This window comes from Hemibagrus wyckioides, linkage group LG18 (genome assembly GCF_019097595.1).
Source record: "Hemibagrus wyckioides isolate EC202008001 linkage group LG18, SWU_Hwy_1.0, whole genome shotgun sequence".
NCBI lineage: Eukaryota > Metazoa > Chordata > Actinopteri > Siluriformes > Bagridae > Hemibagrus > Hemibagrus wyckioides.
Window position 1 is genome coordinate 8,972,196 of NC_080727.1, and position 17,149 is coordinate 8,989,344.

Below are 17,149 nucleotides of genomic sequence, written 5' to 3' on the forward strand. Positions count from 1 at the left end.
TCTGATTTACAAAAATAAATAGTGAAAACTTAGCTTTCTTAAAGCACAAGCGAGAAATCTGTTCTGTTAAACAAATCTGAATAAAAGCTTAGAGCATCAGAGCATCCATTAACCAAGTTTAACTAAGCCTTAAGCTTTATCACAATGTTCATACCAACATTCATTAGTATTCTACTTTACGCTCAAATAGCTGATGATAATATTATATGTACTGAAAGAAATTGTAATAAACAAGAAATAAAATGCTACAGATTGTTGGACCCCACTGTATATGGATTTTGTGCAGCCATATATCTTTTAAACAGAAAAAAACTGTTGAGTCTCTGTGTAATTCTTTTTTTTACTTTCAACCAGCCGCAAATCTGATTGCAGTGGGAGATTAAGTGTCCACACTAACTTATTGACAACCACACACATGTGCATACACACCCTGTAAACCATGTCTGCCCAAGCACAAAACAGACATTTATAATAGCTACATACTGAAAGAAAATATTAAATGGACATCCTAAAATATTAAATAAACCTTCTTCTAGGTTTTACCCAGATGCTGAAGCCATGGTCTACAATGCATGCATAGCATATCACTTCTTAAAATTTATCAATGGGGAAAGGTTTATAAACTTCTTCTTCAGCTTTTCCCTTCAGGGGTCACCACAGCGAATCATCTCTCTCCACCTATCCCTATCTTCTGCATCCTCAACACTCGCACCCACTATCTTCATATCCTCATTTATTACATCCATATACCTCCTCTTTGGCCTTCCTCTTTGCCTCCTTTCTGGCAACTCCATGTCCAACATTCTCCTACCGATATACTCACTCTCCCTCCTCTGAACATGTCCAAACCATCTTAATCTGGCCTCCCTAACTTTGTCCCCCAAACGTCCAACATGAGCCGTCCCTCTGATGTACTCGTTCCTAATCCTGTCCAACCTTGTCACTCCCAAAGAGAACCTCTTCAGCTCTGATGCCTCCAGCTCTGACTCCTGTCTCTTCCTCAGTGACACTGCCTCTAAACCATACAGCATGGCCTGTCTCACCACTGCCTTGTACACCTTCCCCTTGATTCTTGCTGAAAAGGTCTTAGGAAAGGTTTATAAACGAATTTCAAAAACATGGAACACTATAAAGGCCATCAAGAACAAACAGAGAAAATGGAGCACCACAGTGACCTCATCGAGAACAGGACGTCCATCCAAAACTTTCTAAAAGAATAAGACAAAAACCAAGCCAAGAAACCTACAGCAACATTAAAGCAACATTCTGCATGTGACTCGTATATGTATGACTTTACTCTTATGTAAAATCTAATCTCGTATGCTCAATCCAAGCTCAATTAATTCACCATGTGGTGAAATCTGCTATGGTCTGATGAGAGCAATAACAAAAAGTACAATGATTCCATAATTCCAGGGCCTGCTGGTGGTCCGGTGGCACAATCCCACACTCTCATCACCGCGGCCCGGGTTCGATTCCCAGGCAGGGCGCTAACCCAGCCACTGAGGAGTTAACTCTCAGTGCTGGTACCAAGCCCAGGTTAAATGGGAGGGTTGCGTCAGGAAGGGCATCCGGCATAAAACCTAATCTAAAGCCAAATCGAAATGTGCGGATATGCGACCCCAAACAAGGAGCAGCTGAAAGAACGATACCAATTGTGGCAACATCAAGCCTTATGGAAGGCATCATCAGTAGCTACAAGTACTAGTCGATTTTAGCGAAAAACTTGATGAAGATTTAAGGGAAGTCGACATGGTTTCAACATGACAATGATCCAAAGCATAGATCCAAATTAACAAAGAAACAGCTTAACCTAGAGATGATCCAGATGATTTCTGAAAGACCTAGCAAGAGCCAAGACCTCACCTAATACTAAAAATCTGTGGGGTGACCTGAAGCAGGCTGTGCACAGGAGATACCCTTACAACATGATGGATCAAGAATGTGACTGGAAAACAAATACTGCCAAGTCAACACGTGCAACACTAGTAGATTTACTCAAAAACACTGACTAATTAAATAAAATCAAAAAGTGCTTCAAAACAAAATATTTCTTTAGGGGTGTGCAAACTTATGAAACTAAGTTATGGTAAGTTTTTTTTTTTTTAATTTTGCCCTCTTCCCTAAAATATTTCTGATTCTTCATTTAATTTATATACTTTTATATTTTTATAGTGAGTGTAGAAAAGTTCTGGTATGATTAATCATGGTTTATCATGAAAACCTCCCATTTTAACAGGAGTGTAAACTTTACTTTACTCAAATGTAGCTTAGAGGGTTGTATTTTTTATAGCATCCTCATAATAAACTCATTTCCAATTTAAAGTGACTGCACACACAACATTTCTCCCACCTTGTTTTCCTTTGCTGCTTTATCTCTCTCCCGCTCCAAGTCTTCTTTCAGACCCTGCAGGAGAAAAGAGCAAAACATTACCACAGTGTTTATGTGTACGTGTGTGTGTGTGTGTGTGCACAAGCGTATGAGACTACCTTCTTTTTTATACCCCAGCACTGTATATAAAATGAATGCATATTAAATAAATTTAAAGCCATCAGTGACAAATAACTGACCTGTACTTCTGCATCCTTTTGGCCAATAAGGGTCTTGAGCTGGACTATCTGCTCTGCGATTGGCTCCTTGTCCTTCTCCCAAAGTTCTCCAATCAGAGCATCCTGTTTTTTGATGGATTCCTGAAGGTGCTCAATCACTCTACAGAAAATGGAAATAGTATGGTATTAAACAGATTGTTGCAACAAAAAAAATTTAACACCAAATCAAGAACAATGCATTCAACCAACCCCATTTAATTTAATTTAATATTGCTTCTTAAAAGATTTGTAGCTGCATATACATATAAAATCAGAGGACAAAAAAAGAAACTTTATCTTGAGACATTTGGTAATATGAAAAAAGCTTCATTTTAGAGCTTGTAATAGAACCCTGCAAAACACAGATGTTTTGCATAAACTCTGTTAGCAACATTAGTAGAGCTGAAAGCAGTTTAAAGCGGTAATGATGCTGTTTGCAAGACGCTGGTCTCCCACTTATTTTTCACAAGACACAGCAAAATGCACAGAGCAGCAACCAATAGAAACCATCTCAACCATATCCACAATGTGTTTTAGCTGCTCTCGGATAATTGTTAAACAACCACTATTTAGCACCATTAATATCGCATAAAAAGTGTGCTTTTTTGTTATATATACACTGACCTGCTAGTATTTGAATGTGAATATGAATGTATGTTCATCTATAAGTGTAGTAACAAACTAGAATGTTGAAATTTCACTTGTAGAGAGAGAAGCTATGAGGAAAGCTTTGTTTCCCCAATATTTCTATTTCTTTTTTAACAAAAGTGGTAAAGTGCAAGGGAATAATCTAAACTCACAAGTGTACTAATTTTTTATTTCTCCCACTTCTACACACCCTGCAGAAACCCTAACCAATAAACAATCATTTTCTTATTATAATCTACCTACTGAAACTGTACTATACACCGATCAGGCATAACATTATGAGCAGTGAGAGGTGAAGTGAATAAGACTGATGATCTCCTCATCATGGCACCTGTTAGTGGGTGGGATATATTAGGCAGCAAGTGAACATTTTGTCCTCAAAGTTGATGTGTTAGAAGCAGGAAAAATGGGCATGAGTAAGGATTTAAGCGAGGGCCAGATTGTGATGGCTAGACGACTGGATCAGAGCATCTCCAAAACTGCAGCTCTTGTGGGGTGTTCCCGGTCTGCAGTGGTCAGTATCTATCAAAAGTGGTCCAAGGAAGGAACAGTGGTGAACCGGGCACAGGGTCATGGGCAGCCAAGGCTCACTGATTCACGTGGGGAGAGAGGGCTGACCCGTGTGATCCGATCCAACAGACGAGCTACTGTTGCTCAAATTGCTGAAGAAGTTAATGCTGGTTCTGATAGAAAGGTGTCAGAATACACAGTGTATGACGGGTCAGGGCTGTTTTGGCAACAAAAAAGGGACTGACACAATATTAGGCAGGTGGTCATAATGTTATGCCTGGTCAGTGTATAAAATTAACTCGCTCTACTTTTCTCTGAGAATGTTCTCTATACCTAATCACAATGATCTTTAACTAGATCATTAGTTTTGAAAACATACAGCCTACCTACCCTTATGCCATTTGTGTTAATTAAGTCACTATGTGTAAAACCCCGAAGACATGGGTTTGTGATTTTGCTCACCGTTCTTTCTCCTGCAGAGCCTGCTGGAGTTTGTGGTCCGGCCCACGGGCAGAGCCAGCATCGTGCAATTGTCCTGGCTGACAGACAGCTTCAAGTTCTTTCTCCAAACCTAGACTCCTCAGCTTCTCTTGCTCAGCAATGGAAGCCATCTTCTCCACTTCCTCCTCAGCACAGCGTAGAGACTAGAAAGAACGAAAGAGCGTAGTCGTCTTTTATTGGTTTACAACAAAGTAGTAAACTTTAAACACTGTTGCCATGCATTTCTTTATTATATTGTATTATGAAGAAAGACAGGAAAGTATTAATATTTCTCCATGTGTGTGTATACCTCCTCCAGATCTCTGATTCTGGCATTGAATGCTTCTCTGAGTGCATCCATCTCTCTCTGAGAGCGCTCTCTCAGGCCTTCCCCTGAATCTCTGTTTGCTAAACTCTCTAGCGCTTTCCTGCACACCGACACACACCGATTATTTAAAACAGATGTGCATGTACATCCCACCCCAATTCAACAGCTGTAAATGACATTGATGTAATATAGCATTGTTATTCATTTCCTTAATGGACAGCTGCTTTGATTGACAGGTTCTAGGGAGCGGGACTTACGATGCAGACACAAGCAGCTCCTGTTTCTCAGCAAGGTCTCTCTTCATAGATTCCACCTCCACCTTTAACTCAATGTTCTACACACAAACACAAAAACCAAGGCGCACACACACAGTCAAACACAGACACACAAGGATTATTAAAGCATTAATTATTTACTTGGTTGCGGTCTGGTAGACAGAACAATGACTATTGTTTCTTGTGCATGTGCGCGCCAGTGTGTGCTAGTCACCGTTTTGTAAATTTCTTCGGTAGAATCGTCACATTTTTGCTGCACACGCTCCTCCAGGAAGTAGATCCTCAGCTTCAGGTTAAAGTTCTCTTTTTTCAGAGCTGTAATTTGCTATGAGGCAAAAAAAAAACAAACATGTTCTGTCATACAGGCACAATAATTTATTTTCATTTATTTTGCTTAATGTATTTCATATTATTCCTTATTAACATCAATTCTTTTTCTTGGTTCGTGTATTTGATCTTTTCCAGGACTAACCACACAAGAAGTAACATGACTAATGAGGGTATAATTAGACGACACAGAAAAAAGGGATGATTTGACAGTCTACCAGCCCCTGTGTGTGCGTATGTGTGGAGTGGATGGGGGTAGTAGTCTGCACAACTTTATGCCAACATCTGGGTCAAAGGGGGGGGGTGGAGAAACAATAAAAATAAAAAAAGAAGAAGAAGAGAGGATCAGAAACAAAATAATACACATAAAACAGAGATTAATAAAAAAAAATAAAGATAAAGGTGGTACAAGGAAAATGTTCTAAACAAAAATAAAAATTGTATAAAAACTGTTCAATGACATATTCATACTTTTAATAATTATCAAGCTTTGTAAACTAGACTTTTACAAATATAATGGAAAGACAGCTCTGATCTAATCACATCAGACTTCACAGTTAAAAAAAAAAACACCCCTTTCCCCTCTTTCCACCCCAGTTCTCTTTTGACAGTACCTTAAATGAACAAGCACAGTCCCTTATACTCTTTACAAGAAACTAGGCTCCGTTCTGTTATTAATCCAGAGAAATAAAGTAACATTCTAGAAACCTCTAGCTTTCATGGGTTTTAGAGAAAATACGCTAAAAGAGAGCAAATACTAGCACTGTTAACATACTTTAGTACTTAACGACAAACTCTTCAAGATCAGAATGCTATGGCTATATAGCTTATTGCAAACAGTGGAGTATTTTTGCCCTGCATCTTCCATGCCTGTATACCCAGAGCTCCTTATACAGCAGTTTGTCTTGGTTGCTGAGTTAAACTGGACATGTATACTGAATCGTACAGTTGAACAGTTTGTTTCTAGTTAAAGGACAGCAATTTACAAGCTTTAGTCAAACCTGTAGCAGTCATTATAAAGCCATTTTCATCAGCCGGCAGGCTACATATTTGCTTACATTTATTCCAACAGGCTTATTGAAGTCAAATACAAAATCTCTCTCTCAATAGAAAAACACTGACTTAGCAAGTAGATTCATTAATTTTTAATCACTCTGAAAGATACACAGTTCTAAAGCATGATAAAAGTTCATTCATAAAAAAAAAAAAAAAAACTATGCGAGAAAAAGTAGTTCTTTGTGCCAAGGAATTACCGTCACCCTGATATTTGGTTGTTTTCCTTCCTGTAACTGTCCTAAATGAACCTAGATGAGGATTGCTAATTAGCTGATGGGTTGAATAAGGTGAGTGGACAATAAGGCAGGGTCAAGTTTGAAAAAGACTGATGGACGAGGTAGGAACATGTAGCTCACAAAAAGTACAAAAAAATAATAATTCAATCTCTGATTAAAGGAAAAAAATCGTGTCTTTATTTATGTTAGATACACTAGCATTACAATTTGTGGTGTAAGTACTGCTCACATTCTCGTAGTCCTTCATTGTCATGGCTTTGGTTGGTGACATCTTCTGCCCAGGGAACAAGGGAGCTGAAGAACAGAGAACACAGAGAGTACAGGATAATGAAAGAGCTGGATCACATGGAAATAACAGTGTGTGTGTTCTGGTGTGTTACCTGTCATGTTGTCCATGCTGATATCTGCGCCGAGAGAGTCCGGCAGTCTGGATATACTGCAGCTGCAGAAAAAAGCGCACAACATCAGGAGGGGTTTAAAACACACGCATAAATACCCACACACACACAAGCTCTGAAAAAAACAAAAAACAAAGACTCACTTATCAAATCAAATACACAATGAACCATTCAATTGCAGTTCCATGAGCCTTTTAGAATCTATAGAGACCACAGGACACACACACACACACACACACATCCTTCTAAATGTAGAGGGGCTCTTTCATGGTGCTTTTAATGACTGCTCCATATATGTTAGTGCACACACACACGGTACTATTCAATGATGGATGTTATTTACGGAGTGATCCTAAGGCAATACAAGCTAATACAATTCCACAAACCCTACATTCACCACTTTGTTTTTTTTTTTTTTAAATATATTTCCAGTGCCTAAAAGATTCATCTCTAATGTCTTTTCTATTGTTCCAAAAGAAGCTATTACTGCACATTATAAGAATAACATGGCCAGACTCCTATCTTTCCACAAACAGGTTTATGGATGATGAGATTTGCAACACAGAGATTGCATAGAAACAGATGCAGTGATTTAAATCTAAATGATAAATCTAGTTCAGACACGTAAAAACAAGCTCTTGCCCACTAGTCTCTAATTTACATGTCAATTAACCCCTCATATACTGGTTACATGCCTAATTTACATGAAATAATTCATGCAGATTGAAAGCATTTAGCAGGCTAACAAAACATCAGGGGAAGAATAAAGAGAATGGAGAAGGTGAGTTGTCACTGATTCGATACCCAGAAATCAGGCTGATTCCAGTAAAAATGACCAAATCTATTGAGATTTCTATTGAGTTCTACCAGCTCATAACATCTTATCTGAGCCATTCAACTTTAAACAGCATCACATCAGTGACGTGGTTGCTGGCAACAGGAGCATTGTGGTCATTGAACAAAGCAAATACATTTAATACATTTTTTTAAGTCAAATTTTTTTAGGACAAGTCAACACCTCAAACTCGTTGTTGTGCTCATCAAACCATTTTTGCTTTGTGGCACGGTGCATTATTCTGCTGAAAAAGGCCACAGCCATAAGGGAATACAGTTTCCATAAAAACGGTGTACATGGTCTTCAACAATGCTATGGAAGGTGGTACTTGTCAAAGTAACATCCACATGGATGGCAGAACCCAAGGTTTCCCAGCAGAACATTGCCCAAAGCATGACACTGCCTCCACCAGCTTGCCTTCTTCCCATAGTGCATTCGGATGCCATGTGTTCCCAGGTAACACGCTCCCGGTCATCCACATGATGTAAAGGAAAATGTGATTCATCAGACCAGGACACCTTCTTCTATTGCTCCATGGTCCAGTTCTGATGCTCAGGTGCCCATTGTTGGGTCTTTCGGCAGTGCACAGAGGTCAGCATAGGTACCCTAAATGCTCTGTAGCCCCGTACTCAACAAACTGTGATGCACTGTGTATTCTGACACCTTTCTATCAGAACCAGCATTAACTTCTTCAGCAATTTGAGCAACAGTAGCTCGTCTGTTAGATCACACGGGCCAGCCTTCTCTCCCCACGTGCATCAATGAGCCATGGCTGTCCATGACCCTGTCGCCGGTTCACCACTGTTCCCTCCTTGGAACACCTTTGATAGATACTGACCACTGCAGACCGGGAACACCCCACAAGAGCCGCAGTTTTGGAGATGCTCTGATCCAGTCGTCTAGCCGTCACAATTTGGCCCTTTGTCAAACTCGCTCAAATCCTTATTTGAAATAAATATGGATAAAGGTTCTCTCCCTTTTATTTTCATAACCTGCGTCCCCTTTTTTGAGTTTGATGATTTACCAGGTGCTTGGACAGATTGTGGAGGTTTGAGAAACATTACACTTCAGAAAAAGAAACCGACATGGTTTGCTGCTGTTGCCTGAGGTAAAGTTGAATTGAATTCTGAGTGCTCAAGCTTGTTTCTAAACAGCTGCTTGTTTAAACTTGTACTTTCCTGGTTTCTTCTGCATGTGGTAGCCTACATACACTAGATCATTTTCACCAGTAAAAGAATGTGAACTTGGTTATAAAAGAATGCAACCCTAGGTAGTTATTATCCGGTCGAGCAAGTAAAATATTTTCACTTGCCTGTGCAAAAAAATTCACGTCTCAGACAAACGGACAATCATTAATGGCAAGCCCCAAAACACATCCAATTTCATACACCACATTAAGCAAAAACACTGAGCAAAGCCAGAAGCTGTGTAAGGAGAATGAACTGACAGAGGTGGTGGCATTTTGCTTAGCCAAAGACATGTTACATATCCAAACTGTTGACCAGCAGGAATTAAGGCTTACACTCGAGAAAATGTTTAGATAATGAATATACCATACACAATATTGCCAAAAGTTTTGGGACACCCTTCCAAATCATTGAATTCAGGTGTTGTTTTTCAGGGGTTGGGCTTGGCCCCTTAGTTCCAGTGAAAGGAACTCTTAATGCTTCAGCTTCATACCAAGACATTTTGGACAATTTCATGCTCCCAACTTTGTGGGAACAGTTTGGGGATGACCCCTTCCTGTTCCAACATGACTGCACACCAGTGCACAAAGCAAGGTCCATAAAGACATGGATGAGCGAGTTTGATGTGGAGGAACTTGACTGTCCTGCACAGAGTCCTGACTTCAACCAAATAGAACACCTTTGGGATGAATTAGAGTGGAGACTGTGAGCCAGGTCTTCTCGTCCAGCATCACAAATGCGCTTCTAGAGGAATGGTCAAAGATTCCCATGAACACACTCCTATACGCCCATAAGTACTCTAAAGTAAGAAATACTTTACACTGCACTCTTGTGTTGACTTCATGATATTGCCCAAGTTGTGAGTTGATGCTGACTTGTAATCTTTCATTTGTGGATAAAGAGTGGAAGTGGGATATCCCAGGTTAAACAAGAAGACACTGGTTACTAAGAAGATATCAGTATTGATTGAATGTGCAATCTATTTGAGGAGTTATTTTAATCTTTGGGATTCACACCTGGGAACACGACCTAACTTGTGTTTTTATTATTAGAGTTTTGTACAGTGACTTCTCTTTCTCCACTTCTCGCTGGCATTTCAATTCATTCATTTAGTTCAGTAATAGTTTGGTGCCAGTGTACACAATTACATTATACTGCATGAGAGAGAGACAGAGAAAAAGAGACAGAGATAGAGCGAGAGAGAGAGTGAGAGAGAGAGACAGAGAGAGAGACAGACAGAAGGAGAGAGAGCAGTGTGTGTGAGTGAGTGATACAGAGAGAGAAAGAAAGACAGAAAGACAGAGAGAGAGAGAGAGAGCATGAGAGTGAGAGAGATAAAGAAAGAGAGAGAGAGAGAGAGAGAGAGAGAGAGAGAGATCACAGTGGCCACAATAATGCTTGTGTGTGTGTGTGCGCGCGCATGAGTGAGTGAGTGATACAGAGAGAGAGAGAGAGAGAGAGATAGAGAGAGCGTGAGAGTGAGAGAGATAAAGAAAGAGAGAGAGAGAGAGAGAGAGATCACAGTGGCCACAATAATGCTTGTGTGTGTGTGTGTGTGCGCATGAGTGAGTGAGTGATACAGAGAGAGAGAGAGAGAGAGAGAGAGAGAGAGAGAGAGAGAGAGAGCGTGAGAGAGATAAAGAAAGAGAGAGAGAGAGAGAGAGAGAGAGAGAGCGAGAGAGAGATCACAGTGGCCACAATAATGCTTGTGTGTGAGTGTGTGTGTGTGTGTGCACGCATGAGTGAGTGAGTGATACAGAGAGAGAGAGAGAGAGAGAGAGAGAGAGAGAGAGAGAGCGTGAGAGTGAGAGAGATAAAGAAAGAGAGAGAGAGAGAGAGAGAGAGAGAGAGAGAGAGCGAGAGAGATCACAGTGGCCACAATAATGCTTGTGTGTGAGTGTGTGTGTGTGTGTGCACGCATGAGTGAGTGAGTGATACAGAGAGAGAGAGAGAGAGAGATAGAGAGAGAGAGAGAGAGAGATCGAGAGAGATAGAGAGTCACAATAATGTTTGTGTGTGTGTGTGTGCGCGAGTGAGTGCACGAGTGAGACAGAAAGACAGAGAAAGAGAGAGAGAGACAGAGAGAGAGAGAGAGAGAGAGAGAGAGAGATCGAGAGTCACAATAATGTTTGAGTGTGTGTGTGTGTGCGCGAGTGAGTGATACAGAGAGAGAGAGACAGAGAAAGAGAGAGAGAGACAGAGAGACAGAGAGAGAGAGAGAGAGAGAGACAGAGAGAGACAGAGAGAGCGAAAGAGTGAAAGAGGGAGAGAGAGAAGAATCCTTTTCTGGTCTCTTCCTTGAAGCGACTTTAACACCCTACTTCCTCTTCTCTGAAGAAATACAAGACCTCGTATCCCATCACATCACATAACGGCACCGAATGATCAAAAACAATCCACATGAAATAATTAAAGTAAACATTTAACGTAAAGCGGAGTTTAAGGTGGAAATAGAAACAGTTTCAGCACGGTCATTTCCACACGGCGGTTAGTCACCTGCGCGTGCGCCTTCATAATAATAATAACAACAACGGTCACAACTCCGCTATTTACTTATTCATCAGCGCCATAAGGACAGTGGAGGCCAAGATCACTCTCATCTTACTATATCATCAAGTTCTTTTAAGTCATTTACACCAAAAAAATCCATGATCTCTCATCTTCCGCAAAACAAGCCATTCTCACTCATTGCTCATTTTCCACTCTCTGAAGTTTGAAGTAGCATACTAGCATACTAATAAGTAGGACAAGGCAGATTAAACCATACTACCGTGCTAATGTAAACTGCAAGCCTAAATAACATTAGTGTCGTAGTACTTTTACAAACTATTGACCACAGGTAGCCATGACAACCCATTAGAACAAGCCAGGTCATGATGTACTATATATAAATACTACATACCTAGCTACTACGCGGTTTGGGACGCAGCCAATATATATATATATATATATATATATTTAAATATATTAACCAAATACTACTAATTTTAATATTACAATATGAAACTTACCTACTTAGTAGATGATTTACATAGTGATAAAAAGAGAAAGGGACCGTTACATGACCCAAAATGATAGCTTTTCGACTCCACCTAAGACGAATTTCCTCTTTTCGGGGAACCCCTAGCTAGCAATGCTACCTTGCTAAGTGCGTGCTATTTGTTATGACAGCGCGAGACGCGATTGCACGCGCGGGAACTAAAATAACTGTCACTGCGCAGTAATATGCAAGCGGAAGTCAACACGGATATGACGCGTATCTTCATCTAACGTGTAGACATGGACTGATATGATCATACAAGGATAACGGGCTTTATTCATTGACTAAAGTCAGACATCGAAGGCAACAGCATGCGAATCTGTTTCGATTACTAAACTTGCTCGAGATGTCTTTATAAACTCACACAGAAGGATTTTTTTTATAAATCTGAGAATCTAAATCAGACTTCACGCTAATGATAGTGATGCTCAGGATCAGTGAGCAACTATATGAACAGCCACGTCGTTATGTACAGAACTACAGAGAGGTGCTTCGATTCCACATAGTTTGGAGTCGACTCTGAGTCAGAATTCAGCTGTTGGGAATCGATTGGATAGAATCAAGGAGTCGAATTCACAGAATAATTCGTTCAATACGAAAACAAATACCGGAGATAGAAAAGCCAAATGGAGGGCCACAAATTTATCTGAAAAAATATATTATATAATATATCAGATTATCTAACATATCTAACGCACGTGCAAACGAGTCATTTCGCTTTGTGGAGTCGACTCCGAATCATTTCTGTCTTTTGCCAGCAGAATAAAAAAGTGTTGATTTTACGACGCCGGTTATTGTTTTATATTTATCTGTTAATGTGCTTCCTTGCCTATGTGCTTGAAATTGTGTTAATAAATAAAACAGCTCAGTTAGCTGGGTGCTTTAGTGAAGTTAGTTTTGAGTCAGAGCCAGTAAAGGGTGATCCTGTGCCAGAGAGGATAAAAAAGCAACTGAATGACATCATTGGCATTTTGCAGGTTTTGTTAGGGTCTGTGCGAGTTTGCAATAAAAGTGCGACAAAAATAATTTGCAGTATTGTATGCTTAACCTCGTTACTCACAACACATACAAAACAATACTGACCGGACTGACCGCTCTGTCATGCAAGTCGTTAATTTTCAAATGAGCTGAGCTAACCTACCTCCCATTGATGTCAAAAGGCAGCGTCTGATCCTCCCCTACCACCGAATCCATTTTTTCTTAATTAATACTCCTATTTATCCGCAAATCCAGAGTAAAAAAATGAACATTATGTGTTTTTGTTTATTATAAAAAACGAGCAGCAAGGAAAATATTCAAAGCAGGGTCGGTACCGCCATTTTAGAACCAGTGACGTCACTGCCCGCCAGCCACAGCAAGGACCTCAGGGGGCGGGGCCACGCGGAACATTGCTCTTCCGTGATTGGACCAAACGAATTCTACACTCTAGTTCTTCTAGTCTGTGGAGTCTGTCAATCATTTACAGAGTCTCAAAGAAGTGTGTTGAGACTAGTTCAGTAAATATCAACATTCTAAACACGCATTTCCATCGTATATGATCACATCAAGTTTGTATGGTGTCATGCAAATCATAGAATTAAATACAAGAATTAAAAAAATAAAACAAGCAAAGAAAAAAAAAAGATCTCGAAATACTAGGAATTAAAAACATACTTTTATTTTTCCGTGCTTAATTTACTCGGATACTTGTGCTTTCTGCTTTTTTTGCTCGTTTATTTAATTTTCTCTTTATTCACGGTTCACTTTTCTGTCTTCTTTCCAGGATGCTAGTTTGTTCTTCCACAAATCACAAGTAGAGTTTTATGCAGATTAGGGGGCGGGATAAAAGTCCCCATTGGTCCACTGCTTCTCAACCTACTGTCCATCTCTAGCCAATCAGTAAAGTGACGTCACTGTCGTTAGTGTGTGAACCTGCAAGTGAGAAGTTTTAAGTAATGTGCTTAAAGCTTCTTAAATGTTTGGCTATTGTATTATGTCCTAATAACCTCTTGTTATTATGCTAAAGAGTATTTTAATGAACTGGTCAAGTGTATCATTATACCATAATTAGCATCATACCTTTAAAGTAATGTAATTCAGTTTGTGTTTAATAGACAGAATATTTCAAGGTGGTTTCTTATCTCTGTATTAACCCAGACTCTTAATCAGAGTCCTGTATCACTGAGTCCACAGGCTCAGGTCAGTCAGATACAGGGTCAGGGTCAGCAGGATCAGAGACGAACGCATGCACTCACTGATCAGGACATGCTGGTGGTATAATGAAGCATAGATTCCCTGTGCAATGCTTTAAAGATGACCCTTAATAAAAGATAGATCTGCAGTTTTATATGAGTATATGAAAGTCTGCTGCATCACTTTTTATGACATTTTTAACTCTTTCCCCGATATTTTCAGGAGGCAGACTGCCTGTGGAAAAAGAGGAATGAACACTGCTTCCTGAAACCAGGAAAGAGAATAGTTTTAGTCTGACTGTTCAGGGGGGCAGCATGGTGGCTTAGTGGTTAGCATTGTTGCCTCACAGCAAGAACGTCCTGGGTTTGAGTCCCGGGTTCGAACAGGCAGGGGCCTTTCTGTGTGCAGTTTGCATGTTTTTCCTGTGCCTGCATGGGTTTACTCTGGGTACTCCGGTTTCCAGACTCACAGTCTAAAAACATGTACATCAGGTTGATTGGTAATTCTAAATTGCGTGTGTGGTTGTCTGTCTATATGTGGCCCTGCAATGGACTGGCAACCTGTCCAGGGTGTACCCCTGCCTTTTGCCCTATGTGCACTGGGACAGGCTCCAGCAGACCCCCGTGACCCTAATTAGGAATAAGCGCGTACAGACGATGGATGGATGAATGTTCAGGGCTGCCATTACAGTACTGTTCTTGTTGATACCAGATGATGTACTTGTTTGATTTGTAAAATACAGGGTTTTTTGCATATTGTTGCATGTATGCACTTCTGTTTCTGCCCATTGCAGTAGTTTTATTGCTGCAGTTTTTATAATTCTGTGTCGAGGGCTGTTACTGCTATAGTTAAGAAGACGTCAGCGAACTGAAAAAGGAAATAGCTGACCTGAGAAAAGAAAACATCTCACTGAGACAGCAGTGTTTGGAGCATGCCAGATACAGTCGGTGGATACAGTGCATCGTAAAAGAAAGAGAAATGACGCCACAACTAACAAGTTACCAAGACCTGTGATCATCCAGTTTGCGATGCGGACTGTTCGAGATGAAGTGTGGAAGAAATCATAGGAGGCAAGAGTGTGTAAAGAGATGAACATTCAATTCAAAGACTTTTCAAAGGGAGATCGTGAAGCATGTGCTAAGTTGTGGCCCTTTTGGAAAAATAATTGCCCACAAATCCTACAAATAAATGTTTCCATACTGAATATTTCTACAAGACATTACATATATGTGTGTATATATATATTCCAGATGTTTTAGGAATGAGCAACATATATGTGACATTAGTATATACTGATATTTGTATTAGTACGCATTGAATGGGTGTCCCAGGGTAGTCTCGTGGTAAATGACTCCATGCTCTCACCAATGTGGCCAGTTTAATTCCTGGGCAGGAACCAGCCCATCCACTGGGGGCTACACTAACCAGTACACTCTCAGTGCCGGTCCCAAACCTGGGAGGGTTGCATCAAGAAGAGCAGCTGTTGTAAAAAGTGTACCCAATCAAATAGGCGGATCAGATCATGTGATCCCACCATAATGAGAACAGCTGAGAGAGGAACAACGCTGGTGCTCCTAATGGCGCCATCTACAGGTACAAGCTGGTATGAAAATCCAATAAGAAACCCATTTGTTTACAAGGCTACAATGGATTATAGATAGATAGATAGATAGATAGATAGATAGATAGATAGATAGATAGATAGATAGATAGATAGATAGATAGATAGATAGATAGATAGATAGATAGATAGATAGATAGATAGATAGATAGATAGATAGATAGATAGATAGAACAGTATTTATCCAAAACTCTCTTTGCTTGAATAATTTATTAATTTTCCCGGCTCCTCTTTAAATAAATATTTGAAAAAAATAATAAAAGAACAAAGTAAAGCAAAGGTCTTTACAGTCTATACATTTACATTAACGAATAACTGCACACACCCGCACACACACACACACACACACACACTCAACAGAACCAGAGTGTTTCCATGACAATCATGTTGCTCAGTGAAGAACTGCAGAAGTACATCAATACTGTCAGTGGCCACGGAAAAAGACCAGAAAACACTGAATAGAGGAGGGAGTGAAGTGGAGGACGAATCAGACCGCAAACACAAATACATTCCTGTCCCATGATAAAAGCTTTATACTGTGATTAAAGTAATCCATAAAGGCCAGTACAGACTTCACTTCGGCATCCAGTCGCACTAACTACTCTAAAACGCACACACACACACACACACACACACTTTTTCATGTGCTTTTGCAGTTTGCAGTTTTGCACATAGCGCTGGTCATAGTGCATTGCTATAGTGAGCATTATTAGTGAACAAAAAAAAATCAGCAGCATAGAGGTAACGAAACCCAACACACACAAACACACACTTTTCCGTGTGTTAACTCAAGAGAATGTGTGTGAGTGAGTGTGTGTGTGTGTTCAAAGTGAAATAATACTACAGTAGAAATGAACCCATCTCTTTCCGAACTGAAAAAGTGCCACATGCAGAAATACCTGCTGTAAAAAAAAAAAACATCGAACAAAATAAAACACATCCATCATAGTATGTTGTAACACTCTCTGTCAAACACATGCCCCACCCCTTCAGTGCCAGGTGTGCTCATATTTTGAGGGTCATGTGAGCAGTGAGGGCGACGTTAAGGGTTCCCTATGCAAATCAAGGCAGCGCGGTGATATCATGGTTCCGCAGCTCTATTTAATAAATCTTGGCTTGACGGTGATGCTCACCTGCACAGACACGCCCTTCATGCACACCTAGTTTATCACCTGCGGTCAGAATGTAAGCAAAGAGTGGAGCAGTAGCTAATAGGACACAGCCAATAAGGAAGCACAATTCCGGAGTTAACAGGTGCGCAAGAAGCGAGCGTGGTCACTTCCTCTTGGAGTTGCTGGACCTCCTGAGCTGCAATACGTTGTTATGGATGATGATGATGCAGCTGGTGGGCCATTAAGAGTGGAGCTACACTGACCCTGGAGCTTATAGGAGATAAGGAAGCTTAATTCAGAAGCCAATAGGATTGCAAGAAAAAAGAAAGGTTTTT

At 40.2% G+C, this 17,149-nt stretch overlaps 1 protein-coding gene across 8 annotated transcripts in view; it reads right to left on the reverse strand.

The window, feature by feature from the left end:
- cdk5rap2 (CDK5 regulatory subunit associated protein 2) overlaps positions 1 to 13,245 on the reverse strand; it is a 44,266-nt gene extending 31,021 nt beyond the window's left edge. For 4 of the 8 annotated variants that reach the window (XM_058414963.1, XM_058414970.1, XM_058414965.1 and 1 more), the window contains exons 1-9: positions 13,051 to 13,245; positions 6,830 to 6,891; positions 6,679 to 6,743; positions 5,045 to 5,155; positions 4,813 to 4,889; positions 4,538 to 4,655; positions 4,210 to 4,391; positions 2,572 to 2,710; positions 2,354 to 2,407 (exon numbers count right to left, since the gene is read on the reverse strand). In XM_058414963.1, the coding sequence (XP_058270946.1) occupies positions 2,354 to 2,407; positions 2,572 to 2,710; positions 4,210 to 4,391; positions 4,538 to 4,655; positions 4,813 to 4,889; positions 5,045 to 5,155; positions 6,679 to 6,743; positions 6,830 to 6,891; positions 13,051 to 13,103 (861 nt within the window). In that variant the 5' untranslated portion in view covers positions 13,104 to 13,245. Of the gene's footprint in view, positions 1 to 2,353; positions 2,408 to 2,571; positions 2,711 to 4,209; positions 4,392 to 4,537; positions 4,656 to 4,812; positions 4,890 to 5,044; positions 5,156 to 6,678; positions 6,744 to 6,829; positions 6,892 to 11,880; positions 12,101 to 13,050 lie in introns of those variants that run through there. The other 4 variants (XM_058414964.1, XM_058414967.1, XM_058414966.1 and 1 more) reach the window with 2 other exon arrangements.
- Positions 13,246 to 17,149: the final 3,904 nt, after the last annotated feature.